General features: G+C 38.4%; 1 protein-coding gene across 1 annotated transcript in view; it reads left to right on the forward strand.

The window, feature by feature from the left end:
- The first annotated feature begins 4,958 nt into the window (after window positions 1-4,958).
- LOC102204024 (DNA-binding protein RFX7-like) overlaps window positions 4,959-18,637 on the forward strand; it is a 28,343-nt gene continuing 14,664 nt past the window's right edge. Inside the window, exons 1-5 of the mRNA XM_005741647.1 lie at window positions 4,959-5,453; window positions 10,647-10,680; window positions 15,026-15,111; window positions 15,292-15,414; window positions 17,035-17,151. Coding sequence (XP_005741704.1) covers window positions 5,323-5,453; window positions 10,647-10,680; window positions 15,026-15,111; window positions 15,292-15,414; window positions 17,035-17,151 — 491 coding nt within the window. The 5' untranslated portion in view covers window positions 4,959-5,322. The remainder of the gene's footprint in view (window positions 5,454-10,646; window positions 10,681-15,025; window positions 15,112-15,291; window positions 15,415-17,034; window positions 17,152-18,637) is intronic.

Consider the following 18,637-nt stretch of genomic DNA (forward strand, 5'->3'; position numbering starts at 1 on the left):
AAACGCCAGATCTGAATGAGGGTGGGGGAGGTTCAATTTCAGGTAGCGTTGAGGCAGTTGCATGGTTGCAGCTTCTGTCTTGCTAGCTTGGCCTGCGCTCAGTGGATCTGCGCTCGACAGTGCAGTCTAGGCGGTGTAGTCAAGCGCTCAACACAGACAGCATCGTCAGAAGAAAAGTTGATAAAATAAATAAAATATTTTGTATTGTTCGATACATATGCCTACCGAACCGAAAGCACTATATCAAACGGTTCAATATCGATACCAGTATTGTTGCACCCCTAATAAATACGCACAAAAACAATTCCACATCCTTAAGAAAATAACAGAAATATGGTATTTTAATAGTAAACTTAGATTTATGGATAAAAAATTTAGCTAAAAGTATTAAGAAAATATGGGATATATCACAAAAACAAAATTTCTTGTGCAACGTAACTGAAGTCATTTGTTTCCGGCTACTGTGGAGGTCACGTGTTTCCAGTTACTGTGGAGGTCGCAATATGGCGCTCCCCAGTGGCTGCAGCCAGGTACTCTTGGGAGAGTGTCTTTTGTTGCTACTTAACTCCAGCTGTAGCCTATGTACAAAATAAATTATATGCACATTATCTTAGACCAGCTGAACTCCTCAATAGTAAATATGTACATGGAAAAAAACACATCATTTTAGAACAAAGACATTTTTATCATGCAGACACTGCATGTAATTATATATATTGTGGTGAACCACCAGGTGGCTCCACTCACACCCATGGTTAAGGGAAGTGTTGGGATGGAGTTTTGGCGCTTTTTGTATGTGGAGTTGTTGTGAAGCCATTAATAAAGAAGTTGGAGTGAGACATATCCTGTCGTCTTTACATACCTCCACAATATGACGTTTTCATGTCCAAATAACAATTCAAATGAAAAATAATATAGATACATCAGTAACTGTGTAGTTATTCAGATAAGTTTAGGCAAGAACATGAAAGACTATCCCACCTGTTAAATAATCCAGTAGCCAAATAATAATTAGACATGGACCAATCCGATATTTCGTATCGGTCTGATACTGACCTAAATTACTGGATCAGATATAGGAGAGAAATAAAAATTGTAATCCGATCCATTAAATATCACAAAAGCACCTCACAAAACTTGCAAAATGGCATAACCCAGCTCATAACCTTAGCACGTCGGAGCAGTATGTGTCACGTGATAGAGCGGCTGTGCGAGACCTGTCGGCGGTCTGGTTGAGCATTTGGAGCCTCGCTACCAAACTGGCATTTCATCTCAGAGAAAGTTAACCCAGAGAGAAGTAAAGCAAGTGCGTAAGTTCTCTGAATGTTTGTAAAGCATTCCCACATTAAGCTTAACAACCGATATATGGAGCGACTGCCTCTCTCCCTCCCTCTCCTGTTGCTACTTTAATCATGAAATTGATCAATGATCAGCTTTTCTGTCACGACTCCCGTCTCTCTTGTTTGTTTATCACCCACTTTGCACCAGAAAGAGGAAACCAGCGGATAAACAACAGCAGCACGTTTAAGCTTGATAAGTTGTTGTCAGAATTTATTTAATAGTACTTTCTACACCAAGATCGTTTTCTACGTAGCTGACGGCTGGTAACTGTCCAGGGGCGGGTCTAGCAATGTTTTGCCAGGGGGGCCGATAGGGCATGAACAGGGAAAGGGGGGCACAAAGACATACTTTTCTTTCTAATTGTCATGTCTAGCTTTTAACAAATAATTATCTGAATCTTACAACCAACGTTTTCATCTGATGTAAAATGTATAGAAATCCATTACTGTATATAAGAACTATTAAGTCTAATATATAAACTAGTATAGTACTTTTTCCTTTGGGAAGGTACCGTTTGTGCAGTCTGCATTTCTGTTGAAGAAAGGAGTTGAATCTATTTAATTATTGTAGAAAAAGAATTGATTTCTGTGGGGGTTTATTTTTTTTATAAACACACGTGCATTAAATTAAAGTCGATTACGTCAATTAAGCATTATGCGGTGGAGGGTAGGGGCTGGTTCCCTACTTTTTTCTTTTTGCTGTGAGTTGGCAACCCTATTACACTGAACAAAATATAAACACAACACTTTAGTTTTTGCTCCCATTTTTCATGAGATGAACTCAAACATCTGAAAAATTTTCTACATACACAAAAGACCCATGACTCTCAAATATTGTTCTCAAATCTGTCTACATCTGTGTTAGTGAGCATTTCTCCTTTACCGAGATAATCCATCCCACCTCATAGGTGTGGCATATCAAGGGGCTGATTAGACAGCATGAATATTGTACAGGTGTGCCTTAGACTGCCCACAATAAAAGGCCACTCTGAAATGTTCACAGTTTTGCTTTATGGAGGGGTAGAAAACCAGTCAGGTTGTAGATTGTGGCATGTGCAATGTTGGTCCACTCCTCTTCAATAGCTGTGAGAAGTTGCTGAATATTGGCAGGAACTGGAATACGCTGTCCTATATGCCGATCCAGAGCATCCCAAACATGCTCAATGGGTGACATGTTTGGTGAGTATGCTGGCCATGCAAGAACTGGGATGTTTTCAGCTTCCAGGAATTGTGTACAGATCCTTGCAATATGGGGCCGTGCATTATCATGCTGTAACGTGTGGTGATGGTCGTGGATGAATGGCACAACAAGGGGCCTCAGGATCTCATCACGATACCTCTGTGCATTCGAAATGCCATCAATAAAATGCACTTGTGTTCGTTGTCCATAACATACGCCTGCCCATACCAGAACCCCACCGCCACCATGGGCCACTCGATCCACAACGTTGACATCAGCAAACTGCTCACCCACACGACGTCACACACACTGTCTGCCATCTGCCCTAAACAGTAAAAACTGGGACTGTGAACAGAACGCCTCTTCAATGTGCCAAACGCCATCGAATGTGCGCGTTTGCCCACTCAAGTCGGTTACAACGACAAACTGCAGTCAGGTCCAGACCCCGATGAGGATGACGAGCATGCAGATGAGCTTCCCTGAGACGGTTTCTGACAGTTTGTGCTGAAATTCTTTGGTTATGCCAACCGATTGTTGCTGCAGCTGTCCGGGTGGCTGGTCTCAGGCGATCCTGGAGGTGAACATGCTGGATGTGAAGGTCCTGGGCTGGTGTGGTTACATGTGGTCTGCAATTGTGAGGCCAGTTGGATGTACTGCCAAATTCTCTGAATCACCTTTGGAGACAGCTTATGGTAGAGAAATGAACATTCATTTCACGGGCAACAGCTCTGGTAGACAGTCCTGCAGTCAGCATGCCAATTGCACGCTCCCTCAAAGGTTGCGACATCTGTGGCATTGTGCTGTTTGATGAAACTGCACATTTCAGTTTCATCAAAAAACAGGCACACCTGTGCAATATTCATGCTGTCTAATCAGCCCCTTGATATGCCACACCTGTGCGGTGGGATGGATTATCTCAGCAAAGGAGAAATGCTCACTAACACAGATGTAGACAGATTTGTGAACAATATTTGAGAGTCATGGGTCTTTTGTGTCTGTAGAAGATTTTTCAGATGTTTGAGTTCATCTCATGAAAAATGGGAGCAAAAACAAAAGTGTTGCGTTCATATTTTTGTTCAGTGTAGTTAGGTTGCTTAATATTTCCACTAAGTACTCTTTAAAATACAAGAATAGGGAGAATGGTGTAGGTTTAAGTTTATTCGACTGATCAGTGTTGCTGAACTATGAAATATTTTGGGTGTAGTGTATTTTTTGCATACAGGTATAACAGAATAGCTTTATTTTTGTTTTGTTTTGTTTTTTTATAAACTTGAGTATGAACTTATACAAAATGCAGCAAAATATAAAAAAAAAATGTTTTATTGATTACAAAACGTGCTATATCGGATTTATATCTGTATCGGCAGATATCCAAATTTATGATATCGTATCAGTATCGGACATAAAAAAGTTATATGTGCCATCTCTATTCATTATAATAATAACAACATAGAAATGTAAATCACATGGACTTATTTTAGATCAGGGATACAGTGTGGGGATGACAAATTAACCTGACAAGCTTTTTGCAGCAGCAGCTCTCTACAGTTAAACCTTTTATCACCTTTTGTGACTAAGAGTTTTATGAGTTTGTGAGCACTCGCCTTGATTATTGTAATGCACTTTATGTCGGTATTAATCAGGTCTCAATATCACACTTACGAATGGTCCAGAATGCTGCTCTTCGTCTGCTGACAAGGACAAGCAAACATGAGCACATTACCCCTGTTTGTGCTTCTTCACATTGGTTGTCTGTCCATTTTAAATTTTATTGTTTGCTTTTAAAGTTTTAAGTGGCTTGGCTCCCACTGACTTGGCATACTTTGTACAAATATACAAAGGTCTCTCCAATGAGCTGAACAGTCACTCCTTGCTGTCCCCACATCAAAACTGGAACAAGGAAATGAGTTGTCACAACTTCAGGTTTTTAACACCTTTCAACACCTTTTCTCCAGGGCACTTTAGGAGAAAGAACAAAGTTAGCTTCAAGTCAGTTTTAGCCAGCTGTTTTGTTCACTTTTTAATCTTTCTTATTTATTGTCCATTTTATTTCTAGTTTTCCATGTTTTACTGTTATATTAAACAAAAAGGAATATTAAATATGGCTTTGTATTTTATCTGTTTTTTAACTGAAAAGTAACTATGTTTTTTGTTATCTTTCTGTATATCAAGGTTCAAAGTCATTTACCCCTCCTAGAGCAAAATAAAATCTGTAGAGGATTTGTTATAATTCTTGTTTTTAATAATAATACTATCCTATTACAACTGCTACTGTTAATAAAGACAATAATGCTATAATAATAATGAAACTAGCACACATGTAAAGCAGGAGTGTGTTTATATAAATGCAGTCTGACACGGTCAGTGATGTCTTCTGCTTACATTTTGTTTTTAATGCTGAGCCTCTCAATGCGCATGCGCCTGCCAGACAGCTACTACTCACCATGCACATGTAGAGCAATCATAACGTGCGGGGCAGGCGGAGCACACCGGAGGGACTAGCTAGTTGTTTTGCAGCTGTCAGGTTGCCTGTTTACTCTTGCCTTTATTTATATTCATGTGTTGGCCCGTGTTTGACAGCGGCTCGTAGTTCCGCTCCACAGGCGCCAGTACTGACCGGCAGTCCGGGCTCGAAGCGAGCGATGTCGGAGGAGCGTAGGGTGGCAGCCACAACAACAACAGGGCGCGCTGCTGTCCCCCTAGCATCGCAACGTCCTCCGGTCCATGTTTAACCCTGCCGGGCGACTACACCTGTCCTCGCCTCCCTACCGGTCCACTCCCGTCCCACAGTGACCTCCAGTGATGGCTGATGAGGACCCCCAGCAGCAGCAGCCGCCGCCGGAGAGCGGGGCGGGGAGCCTGCCCGGCCTACTCCCCGGGCTGCAGGGCGCTGAGGCCAGCGCTCTGCAGCTCAGGATCAAGAACTCCATCTGGTGAGGAGATGTTTACTTCACACACTGTTGTGCTGTGCATACGCACAATTTGATGCTTAAAGGGAAACTCATCACAACATTTTTAAACTGCTCTTATCATGCTTGGACGCAGTCGCATCTTCACTGCTTAAATATAATAGTAAGTAAATAATAACAACCGTAGAAGTCCAGCATGTTAAATGTTAGACACATGCACGAGCTGCAGCGTGTGCTTGTGATAAAACAGCCGGATAAACCTGGTAGAGTAGACACTGTGCAAATGGAAAAATTAAATAACTCAAATAAAGCTTAAGGAACTTGTTTTATGCTTGAGTAACTAATTACTCGACTCCTTGAATAAAGGTATTTCTTTTTACATCCCACCACCGTGTTTATTCCAGTAAAAGTAGCTATATTTAACACAGGTATCACGAGGAAAATGCTCTGGAAATAGCAAAAGTAAAATTACTCTGTATGGCTGACATAATGGTCTCTGTCAGAGCAGCACATTGTATTCTAGTGATTATTGAGTTCTTATTACTCTTACGTGTATGGCAACTTTATTATCATTTTTATTTTGCATTTATTTGTTTTACGCTGTTCATTTATCTGAAGCGCTGTCTTATATTTTAGTTTTATATGTAAAATGGGACAGAAAACAGTGTACACTTAATCAGGGATTTGAAGACTGATTCCTAATGCAAGAGAGGAAGGAGTCATATTTCCCCAATATCTTTCTCTCTTTCTGTAATATACAGTGCTGTAAAAATGATGAAGTTGAATGATGAAGCTGATTTCAATTTCACCAGCAACACTGAGACCTGCTGAATCAAGAAATCAGTACAATAGAACCTGTCTAAAAAAAGTGAAGCAAGCCTAAAGCAACACATCATGCCACAATTTAAGAAAACAATCGAAAAACAAAGTTATTGACATCTATTAGTTTGGAAAGGGCTGAAAAGCTATTTTTAAGGCTTTGTGAACCACCTTAGAGTGATTATCCACAAATGGAGAAAACTTGGAAGAGTGATAAACTTTCTTAGGAGTGGTCAGCCTACGAAAATTACTCCAAGAGCATATCAACGACTCATTCAAGAGGTCATATTAGAACCCAGAATGACATATAAAGAACTGCAGGCCTTATTTGCCTCAGTTAAGTCAGAGTTCATGATTCAACAATAAGAAAGAGACTGGGAAAAAATGGCATCCATGAAAGAGTTCAAGGAAAAAAAACACTGCTGAACAAAAAGACAAAGGCTCACATTTGCCAAAAAAAGACAATCTTCATGATCCCCAAGACTTTTGGGAAAATATTCTGTGGACTGACAAGACAAAAGCTAAACTTTATTGGAAAGTTCAAGTCCTGTTACATCTGCCATAAAGCAGCATAAACACAGCATTTCATAAAAAGAACATCATACAAGGAGTCAAGTGGTGGTGGTAGTGTGATGGTCTGACTGCTTTGCTCTGGCTGGATGACTTTCTGTAATTGAAGGAACCATTAATTCTGCTCTCTACCAAAAAAATCAGTGGTACTTGGGTCAAGCAGCAGGACAACGATCCAAAACACACTAGCAAGTCCACTTCTGAATAGCTCAAAAAAAACCAAAATAATAACAAATCAAGAAGAGGCAAATCAAATTTATATTTTTAACCAGTTCTCAGTTTGAGAGTCTCTGGCAGACTGGAGCTCAGAGACTCAGCTGTCATACTGGTAGCCAGTTTGTCACAGCTCTAACACAGACAACCAGTCACACTCACACCTGCAGCCAATAGATTTGAATCCAGGACCTTCTTGCAGTGAGGCAACACTGCTAACCTCTAGGTTCTGCTAGTGAATCCTGAGAAAATACCAGCGCCTTTCTGTGTGGATTTTCCATGTTGTCCTTGTGCCTGTTTGGGTTCCAGCTTGCTCCTTTAGAACTGTAATAAATAAAGCTATTCTGTTATACCTGTTGATTCTAAATTGGTTATGGCTCGTTAAGAGGCTTAATGTGAACAGAGTAAAGGAAAAGACTTGATTTCTTGTAAGGCACGTGTTCTTTTGTGTCTGCTACTTAAGGTCCTGTTCTGACCTTTTTTTCTGAATGAACTTAAGTTCTATCATTTAAATATCAGACAGCAAGAAAATGTCAAGGAGCTGAACAACCGGAAACACAGAAGTTCAGAGTTCAAATCTCTTCAGGAAATGCCTCAATAGAAACTTCACGTCACTGTGCTGCTAACAGTTTATCAATAACATGTTAGGATCCTGAACGTTTGCCCAGCTCCATACAGGTTTAAGCTTTGAGAGGAGTAGAGCATAAATATTGGCATTCACCTCAGTGACCTGCTTCTGGGTGGCTCTTGGTGAAGTGATACAGTCGTAGTCTGGGTCAACAAGTTCACCTGCAACATACCGTCACTCTGTCTGCACAGGAAGTCTGGACAATCAAAGCACTGATTTTCAAAACCCCACCTTTGATGTTCATGTTAGCTTAATCGAACTCATTTTAATCTGGATTGTTTACTTGCTAATTAAATAAAGAAATTATTAAACATAAATTTCCCCTAAACTGCAGTATGTTACAGGATCTTCTCTTACTGAAATAACTGAAAATAAAGTGCTGAAATGAGTTGCTGTACACCTACCTTTACCTGACATATTTTACCTTACTAAATAAAAGCAGACACAAATCTTTTTATATAACAAAACAAATGTCATGTACTTTCTTAATTTTATAGCTTCACCAGACAACAGGACATTGACCCTTTTATCTTTTTCACTCCTAACTGCTTTGATTGTTTGCTAATACCGAGGCTCTTACAGAGGATACTGACTTATGGCTGGCTTTGTATTGTGGATGGCTTTAGCTTTAGTTGCTTTTCATTTGTTTAAAATGTGCATGTGTCATTGGGTTTGTTGTTACAAACATTTTTGTTTCCCCATTGTGGTTTACTTTAGCAAACTTTTTACCTTACTCACTTCCATGGTAACAGCGTAGCATGTGGCTGTGAGCCACATGTCATTGTGCACATGTTGTGTATTCATAAAAATGAGTGGGCTCGTAATAAATCCTATCGAAGGCTGACCAGCCGCTCACCGGTCCAGGCCGAGAACACTGGAAATCATCCAGTTTTGGTCCATAGTCGGTCAATTGGTACATCTCTAATCTACTCTAAAACTATACTATTTAACCCTTCATCCAACAACAAATTTCATCTTTCATCTCTAATTTCATTTCTTTTTTGTTCACTGTAATCTTGCCTTTTAAAATGCTAACTGTAGCAGCTAAATTGTTAGCCGTTTCATCTGTCCATAAATTGTTAGCCCACTATGTAAACCCTTCGTCCATTCAGTTAGTAGTAGCTACTACTCTATATAACAGCTATTCATTTAATCAGATTTCATTAATTTATCCCTAATATTTTGACAATTGTTATATTTCTTCTGTTAATCAACAATTTCAAATATTTATCCTGTAACTTCTAGTAGCTAAATGATTAGCTAGAATTATTGGCTGTCCATAAATAGTGGTTTACTAATTTAAATATTCATCCACTAAATTAGAAGTTACTATTAGAGTCACTAATTTTTGATTTAATTAAACTCGGTGACCAATTTTATGTATTTATCGCTTATGTTTTTGCTGTTTCTTTTGTCCTGTTTTAGGCAGTCATTACTTATTAAAGTGATAGTTTTAGCAGTTACCGTAGCTGCTAAAAGCATATAAGCTAAACAACTGACAACCTTTTGTTAATGATAATTCGATATTCTTTTCTTTTCTTTGGTTAGGACTACTTTAATTAGCTGCTTTATCTATTTATTTATTTTAAAGACTTTTGCGATTTGTTTTTTTCCTGCACATTATCCACTAAAATTGATCCACTTTCACTGCTCCCTTGTCACATGGGGTTATCACAGCAGGTAGCTCTGCATGTTTGAGTTGACAGATGCTCTTACTGGCACAACCTCAAACTATGGAGCCACTCTGCACCATAGCCACTATGTTTAGTTTACTGTAACTGCTTCTGCTCCAACTTGTTTGTTTGAGGATTTTTAATTTTTATAAGTTGACCAAATTTTTCCATGAACCCCCCCTAACTTCTGTATAAGTACCTACTGGGGTACCTTTAGCCCTAATTAGGAATCACTGGTCTGGGGTTAGGTGTACATCTTGCTGGTTTATCAGCAACATTTGTTTGTCTTATTTCAGTTCTTTATTTTCAAGGCTTAGGTCTTGCAGAAAGTTGCGTCAGGTGTCGTTCAGTTTATCTGCTAAGTCTGCCTCACAAACAGCTTACTGACGGTCTTTCAGCACCGGGAAATCCTCAGCCCCCTGGTAACAGTCAATTAAAGTGAACTGTTCTTGTCATGGCTTAGAGCGTCTCCTGATTCTGACCTGCCCAGCCCAAGTAATAGTCTTTAAATGTGACATACCTTCTGCCCCACAGTCATTGACAGCATGCTGCCCTGTCTGTGGATTACACATGAAACCTGGACTTTATTCCTCAGTTTGGTTTTTCTGTCTACATAGGAGCGACTAATTGTGATCTTTCCCGCTATCAAAGTCTGTTTGATTGTATGTTAATTTTAGCTGTAGCCTGAGCATCATTCCAGTCACTCTTGGATTTTTGTAGTGATCTTTGATAGTTTTTAGCTGCAGCTCAGCACTGGCTGTTTATGAGCCTCAATCAAATCTTACACTTCTTCCGGATTGACCTCAGGTTAAAACCTACATCATTAAAAGTCAATCAGGAAGAGAATTTCATGCTTCCGAGGCCTGTGTGAGATGCTAAGGCAAAAAATAGAAGTGACACATGATCATGGTGGGACACAGGGAAGCAGTTACATGTGTTAATATGTTATTTTTGATTAAGTTTTTAATTTAAGTTAGGCTTTCACTAAAATTTGCCAGAACTTTGTATTGTACTGGTAACCTTTCTGTTGAATATAGAATAGGAGTATGAGAATAAAACCTGTAAACACAGAAAAATATTTGGGAAAACTGTTGATAAAAAAGATCTTCTGTCCTAAACAATGTTCATGTCCCTGTTTCTTTTTACATATGACCACATGTGTTTGTGGTGGTGGGATACATGACCTGAGAGATCCTGAGGGGAGGGTCGTCTCATACCAAACATTCCTCTGCTTTATAAATAAATATACTTCAGACACAAGTGCTCATGTTACACCGACTTCATGCTAATTTGTACTATGTCTCTGTTTTGCAGCAAATCTGTTCAATCAAAAGTGGAAAACATTCTGGTGAGTATTCCTGACATATTTGTGATCTGCAGATAACAACTTTAAGGACATTTTTCATACTCTCTGTTCAGATATTGTCAGAAGATTATTAGTGTTCCCAATAGGTTGAGCAGAAAAAACATTCCTACCATCCATGTATAGTTTAAAAATAAAAATAGAAGATCCGTTGGTAGCAGTGTTAAGCATTAACCTCCTGAGAACCAGCCTATTCATTTATGGCTTGTGCAATGGACGTTTTTGGATGTTTTTGATCTATATATTTTGACTTATTTGAGCTACCCTAATAAGTCTTGTTGTGCTAAATAGAGTACATCCATTCCATTGATATCGCATGCGTTTGGGTGGCCTCTTTTAGCTCCAAAGAGGAAGGAAATCAAAAAGTTCAATCGGAAGAATCTCTTTTCCTCAGTTCTCAGGAGGTTAAGGGTGTATCTGAAGGCTGAAACATAGACTGTATAACAAAGATGGCTTCTTTGTCTTATAATATAGTCTGCATTGCATCTATGGGATGTGCAGCCACCTGCTAGTTAATGTGAATTAACGAACAAAGAAAATAATTTCACTACCAAAAACCAGAACACAGACTTCTTGGACAGACTTTATATTCTGTTTATAGCACAGTTAGAATATACAGTTCAGTGTCTAAAATTAGCAGAGGTGAGGCCTTGCTGACAGCTAGCAGCCACACCTCTAAGAATCCCAGTACATCCACCGCATTAGTTGCTTTGCACGCTAGCGGTGACGTCACCACAGCTTTGTTCCATGTACACCAGTGTTTAGGGCATGGGTACCTGCTGCAGTATTCTCCTGAACAATAGGTGTCTCCACTCACACAAAATTCCCCCACCAGTGTGGGTATAGGAGGAGAGGAATTCAAAACTAGAAGGAAAGAAACTGGTGAGTTTTTATCCCCCTCCACAAAATGTAATCTTTCAAACTGTTGCTGCATCTCACATCTGCCATACGTCACTGTTCAACAGGGTGACAAGGGTAGGCATAATAGATTAACACAGTTTATAATTCAGTCCAATAACATAACCTTTTTAAGTCGTTAAAGACAAATGAACCAGAGCTGTTTCTTCTATAAACTTTAAATCTTTCCACATTTCTTTGTAGCTAGCCTCAAGTGCTCATTTTGATGTGTTGGGGTGGTTCACTTAATTTCTTGGGAAATTTCTATTCTAATGTGGCTGCTATGTGGTGTTCCACAAGGATCTTGTTGAAATCCCTTTTTATTTTCATTAAATTATATTCTGCAAATGTTTTTGCAGCTTAACACAGACAAGACAGTCTCTAATTATTGCTCTGGGGAGTATTTTCCCCCCGTATTAGACACACCTGGTTCCTTTCTGATCCACTGTGACCAAAATTGAGCCCAATAATCTATTCATTAGCTTTCAGTCTTTAACCTTTGATGCTCACATCAAGTCTTGGACCGGCTCTTGCTTTTTCTATTTAAGAAATATCGCTAAACTCAAGACTGTTGTCTCAAAAGTTAGATTAATCTTGTCCTGCTTAGAATATTATAATGCTCTGTTTTCTTGTCTGTTGTATTAATTGTGTCAGTTTGTCCAAAATGCTTTTGCAAGGCTTCTAACTCCTACTTGCGTTTTCTTATATTACCTCATTGTTAAAGTGTCTGCACTGGCCTCTTGTGAGGTTTAAGGATGAGTTTAAAATCTTCGTTCTTGCTTTTATGGTCTTACGAGGTGAGGCCCCCACTTATGTCATCAGTCTACTCCACCCGTATTCTCCAAACTTTACTCCCTTTCAGCTCTTGCACCCTTGCAAGAGGGTACAAGAGCAGGTAGCATCACATGTTTTAGTTTGCAGATTTTTCAAACTAGGGATCTCGTGCTTCTTAGGTGAATGTGTAAACTATTATACTATAAAAGGTTGCACAACTACTCCCGAGGCCTACATGTTTATATATGTTTTATGCAACAATTTAGTAATCGTTTGTTTACACTGACACAGTGATCTGACTCTATAAATGCACTCTTAACAAGCCAGCATCAGCTCAGTGGATGGAGTATGAAACGGTGCGAATCAGTAAAGTGTCAGATTAATGTCTGAATATGATTTTTATTCTAGAGCCCCTTTAGCGTACATCAAAACAGGCACTATATAATTTATGCCACAATATTTGCTTTGTTGATTGATGGCCAGTCTTTTATTTTTCAGTGCAGTCTGACAGCAGTTTGTTAAACATTCACAATCCTTAAGCTCTTAAACAGAAAATATCAAACAGAAACTGAGAGTCCGAAACTGAAAACGCTGGGTTCAAAACCCACAACACCCATTATTTTTGTTGGGGGAGGGGAAATCCACATTTGGAGGTTGGAGGGGTTGGTGGTGAAGCTCACACTTCTACTATGCAGAGGGAAACAAGTTCAATACTTGGTGAGGATCAGGCATTACTATTCAATTTAATTTAATTTAATTTATAAATATCTATATATCTAATATATATTATATAAATAGAAATAGAATATATGTATTTATATTTGGTACGGTAATATAAGCAAGCACTTGGTGACGGTGGGAAGGAAAAACTCCCTTTTAACAGGAAAACCTCTGGCAGAACAGGCTGGGGGTGGGACAGCCGTCTCCTATGACTGCTTGGAGGTGAGGGGAGGAAGACAGGATTTCTACTACTGGGTTGGTTATGAAAGCTTTGTCAGTTGCCGTGGTGATGTAGCTTCACTTTGTCTTAATGACACACAGCAGGTGTTTCTGACACGAATGTGCTTCCTATTGTAATACATAGTTTCCTGTTGACTGTTGTGAAAAAAGGCATCAGTTTGTATCTGTGAACATGAACAAGTAGATGCTTTTCATGATTGCTTGATGTTTTGTTATGGTCTGTTTAAGGATAAATTGATGAGGGCTGAAATAATTTATTTATTTAAAATAAATGTCTTGGTTTGCTTGGAATAGAAGAGAGAATTATTAATTTGAAGCATTGGTTTTGGTGAAAATCAATTCCAGTGAAAGCACGCTGTTGCTGTTCTTCAGTTACTGATGTAAAATTTACAGCACGTCCTGAGAGTGATGCTAAAATCAGTCCTGCTTAGGCTAAAATGCTGCTTATAGAGCTGTAGCTAACATATTCAATTACTGAGAGATGACATAACACTTTATTAGCGAGTGATGTTTTAACTTAACAGAAGACCCCGCTGTAATGTTTCAGCTTTAAAACATTAACTGTGCAGCTGAGGCTTGTGCTTTTTTTAAGATAAACAAAACAAATCTTTATATTAAGATTGCATCTTGGGTTAGTTTGTTATTTCCACTATGTAGTCTTCTTGAACTTGTAAGTCCTGAATTGTCAAAGAGCCTCTTTTCTCCTTTGACCTGCTCCCTGGCTTAAAGAATAGCACTGCATTCTGTTAATACCTCAAATGATCTGTAACAATTCAAAAAATGTATTTATTATGCTTTTCAGCCTTTAACCTAAGCTCTTGTTTGGGATTCATGGGATGCAACAGGTCTAAGTATGAGTGACTGAAGTGTAATGTGCAGAAAAAAAACCCACATGCAATGTCCGCGTGTAAATATCAGTCTCAGGAGGTTAGAGAGCTTCAGCAGAGATGAGAGGTTGATTTTGTTGCCTTCAGACTGAAACTTTAACTGTTCCCCTGAAACCAGCTGCTGGCTCAGACTGATATGTAACAGACAGAAAAGAGAGCGCTATCAGTGCCATCTGGATGCATGCAGTGGGTGGCCAGGCAGCTCAGCCATGGCTCTGTCGTTGTTTCAGTGTTTACTGGAAAGACTGAAGATTTTTCTTGTTGTAAGGATGCTTTGCTTGTTCTGTTTGTTGTCTAAATCGTATTTCAATTCATGCTTAAAGCAGACATTTCTATCTGTATAAAAGTGTAAGTAAGAGGAAATCAAGTATGGTTATAGGAGAGGGGTGACACGCAAAGGCTAATGGACTAATAATTAGACATAATATTTTTTTAATAATAATACAAATATTTATTTGTTCAAATAAATATTTGTTCAAAATAAACATAAAATAATATTATGATGATATTTTGAACAAATAAATATTTTCTAGTCTCACCATCTCAAACATTAATATTTCACATTTTTCTTTTTCTTATATTGTAATGATTTTATGTTTTATTGATGAGTCCGGCAAAATAAGAACTACGTTATTAGATATTTTAAAATTAAAATAATGACAGAGTAGTTAGTAATGAAAAATAACAGATGAAATGTTGAACTTGTAAATAATGTCCCTTATGAACTATCCTAGTCCTGCTTTCATTAATGCATGTGCTGCAGGTGTGACCGACCTGCTTGTTTAACCATCTTTGACTTTTTATTTCTACAGCAAGATGTCGAGAAGTTCTCAGACATCGAAAAACTCTACCTCTACCTCAAGTTGCCTTCTGGTCCGAGCAGCAGTGTCGATAAAAGGTGAGGATATACTTGTTTCTAAATGTTTTTATAGAAAACTGGACAAAAGGATAATGCTTACAAGCTTATCGAAACAAAAATGCCTCGATTAGCGTTGGTGTCATTTATCAGGCCTGAGGTGACAGTAAGCACTGCATTGTTTGTCTTCACAAACATCACTGACCCCACATCTTTGTGCAGTGACCAGAGCGCCCTGTCATCGAGTCGCACGCAGCAGATGCACGCATTCACCTGGATCCGAAATCATTTAGAGGAGTACCCCGAGACCTCGCTCCCCAAGCAGGAAGTCTACGACGAATACAAGTAGGTGTAAAACAGACAGGCGGAGTTTAGTTTCACTGCATAAACCCAGTTTTCTTGGAGAAATAAAGTCATTGTTGACGTTCACCTTTTGCATAGATAGCTGCTTCCAATGTTTGAGCCTCTTTCTCCTCCAGTTTACTGCAGGCAGAAGCATCAGTATAAATAGATGCTGCAGGCATGAGAATCACAGAGCCGCATGTGTCGGTAATATTAGAATGGAAAGTCTGAGACAGCCATTGAAATGTTCTGACGCTGTTATACAACTGTCTTTTTAACTCAGCTAGAACAAAAATACAGCGTCCTCCAGAAATATTGGCGCCTTCAGTGCAGACAGGTCAAAAGGCTTTAAACAGACCTAACGTGCTTCATGTTTTTCACAGTCAAACAAGCACATAGGACACAGTCACTGTGAAACTTTGGTGCTCCACCACTGCTCAGGTCTTTATTGGCTAGCTGTTTTAGCAGATGCAGATGTTTCTACTCAGAATAAATGATATGAAATAAAGGTCAGCTGTGCCTGCTTATCGAACAGCAAGATGTTAAACTTTAAGTGATTGAGTGGGGTCATATGCGCCATTGACATGTTTTATTTTTCATTAAAAAAATTCTGACTACCATGAATCTGTCTGCTTTTACAACAGGCACATCGGTCTAGCAAAGATAATCAAAAGTTGTGTCATTTATGATCCTGAAAATATATGTATGGGTTTCTTTTGGCATCTTAGGCTATGATTTTTTTTTTGTAATTTTCCACTTCTACTCATCACATTGTTCTGAAGTAAACCACGGCTAACAGACCTTAAACATGAGAGAGATTCAGACAAGCTTGCTGCTTTCAGGGTTTTGAAGACGTTGCTAGCTCAGTTACCTATATAGTACATATATTGCCACTATACTTGTCAAGAAAAGAAAGGCAGCTTTATGTCATGAAATAAGTTGTGTTTAATAAGTGTTTTAAATCCTTTGCTATACCTGGAAAAATGGCACATGCCTTTCACCATCAGGAACATAGTCAGACACTTCCTTGGGAAGCATTTAGTCCTGATATTTCAACATCTGTGTAACTGTGCGAAACCTCCTCTTTGCTAAAAAAAATAAATTAAAATCTCTTAAATTAATCCTGCAAGATTCACAGCTACAAGTAAACAAAAGGTGAACGTTTTATTAATTTCAGAAGTCGAGAAAAGTCTAACAGTCCAGAAACAAAGGAGGCAACAGAATTCGAAAACCAGCAGGGAGCTCACAAAGAAGACAAACAGACAATCATTTCGTCGCTAGTTGCTAACTCGTACAGAACTTTGAACATCTATTGTGTCTATCGCACAAAAGCATACATGGCTACAGAAAGTTTTTAGCTCAGACTTGAAAGTCTGCTTGTTGGTTGGCTCGGGTCAAGGTCGGTCACGTTCACACCATAAACAAAGTGCTCTGGAGTTCATTTTGGAACCACATCGAGACCACCCCCTCCATAGGGTCTCGGTACAGTTGTTTAGGTCCCCACCCTGGTTAGTGTGTTCACATCTGCACCCAGAGACAATGACAGCCTGGCTATGATGCTGACCTGCACTGTGTTCCTAATTAAATAAAATTAATTGTATTAATTCTGTTTCTGTGTTTCAGGAGCTTCTGTGACAATCTTAACTACCACCCACTAAGTGCTGCAGACTTTGGGAAGATGATGAAAAATGTATTCCCGAACATGAAGGCGCGTCGGCTCGGCATGAGGGGAAAATCAAAATATCCTTTACTGGAAAGGAGTGTAGCAGTCTGGCCTCTGTCTCTGGTCACAGACCATCTGCTGCTGCAGTTCATAAGCTCGCTAAATATAGACGTGAAATGAAATAAAGCCCCCCTCTGCCTTCGAAGCAGAAGCATAATAATGCAGAGACCCTCAGGGGAGTCACTGTGATCTTGACCTTCACGTAACATTGTGATTTTATTTTTTATATTTTTTCTGTTTAGCTGATGACGTCTAATGGAACATCTTGGTTTATTGTCATGACCTTTACCTGCGTTATAGTCTTATTAACTTTCAGGTAAAATGGTCTGCTTAGAACTCAGCTCCTCGCGTCAGTCCTTATCTACATAATCTACAAAAACGAATTCTGTGCCAATGTTTGAAAAATGTGAAATTGTTTTAAATTAGAAATTTGTCATAATGTGTTGAAAGACAGGATCCAAATGCAGACTCAAAGTCCAAACATAAAAAAACAAAACAAAAGGTGTGACTGAGACTTTAAATAAGCAGGAGGTAACAGAAGTGGGAGCAGGAGGGAAGCTAAACACAGCTGAAAACAATCAAGGTAATGTACAATGAAGTAAAACTAAATACAATACACAAAAGACCACTAACTATCAAAAGTCAACTACCAAAACAGGAAGTGAGAATTGTAAGTAGACGAGGAAATTGACAATCTTAAACTTGACATGGGGGAAAGACACTTAAGTGAGGCAAAAAGAAAACTAACAAACTGATACCAGCACCAAATTCAAGTAAGCACTAAATGCTAAAAATCTAAGATAAAATGTAAATAATTAACAAACTAAGAACCAATTATTGGATATGTAATGATATAAAATATTTTAAAGTGTATAAACTGAAAAAAAAACTAGTTCAAAATCCAGGACTATAACATACTTGTGTTTAATTTATGCTTAATTTTGTTGTAGTTAGTTTTAAATTAAACTCTAAAAAGGGTGGTGGGCATTTTTTCATACATCTTGTAGAGAATTGTTTAAATTAAGGGTATTGATTAATGGCATGAAATTTTTAATTTAATATTAGACAAACTGTCTGGGAAAAAGTAATAAAACATATTAAAATAGGTCAAAAAAGACTGAGAACAAGAATAATATTCAATATGATTCCAATGGAATTATCATAAAAATTTAGAAGTTAAAAGAATAAGATGAAGTTAAACCAGGAATGTCAGAATCACAAAATCTATACTAAGGTTTTTTAAAAAGCTTTACGATATAAATGAGTCTTAACCCCATAAAGCCTGAACTGTTGAATAATTTCCAGAAATTCTATATTTTTTTTTTTCAACTGAAATGTTTATGAAACCTGACAAATTTTTAAAAAAAATAAATAATTACTTGGATTTGTTGGACTTTGTGAGCTTCAGAAGCAAAGTATTTGCTGCTGCTATTCACAGAACCAGCTGTCAGTGTCACTTTTCACTACAAAGCCCATCCTGTTATTTATTTATTTATTTTTATG

Source organism: Pundamilia nyererei, unplaced genomic scaffold (genome assembly GCF_000239375.1).
Source record: "Pundamilia nyererei isolate P.nyererei 1_Seehausen unplaced genomic scaffold, PunNye1.0 scaffold00112, whole genome shotgun sequence".
NCBI lineage: Eukaryota > Metazoa > Chordata > Actinopteri > Cichliformes > Cichlidae > Pundamilia > Pundamilia nyererei.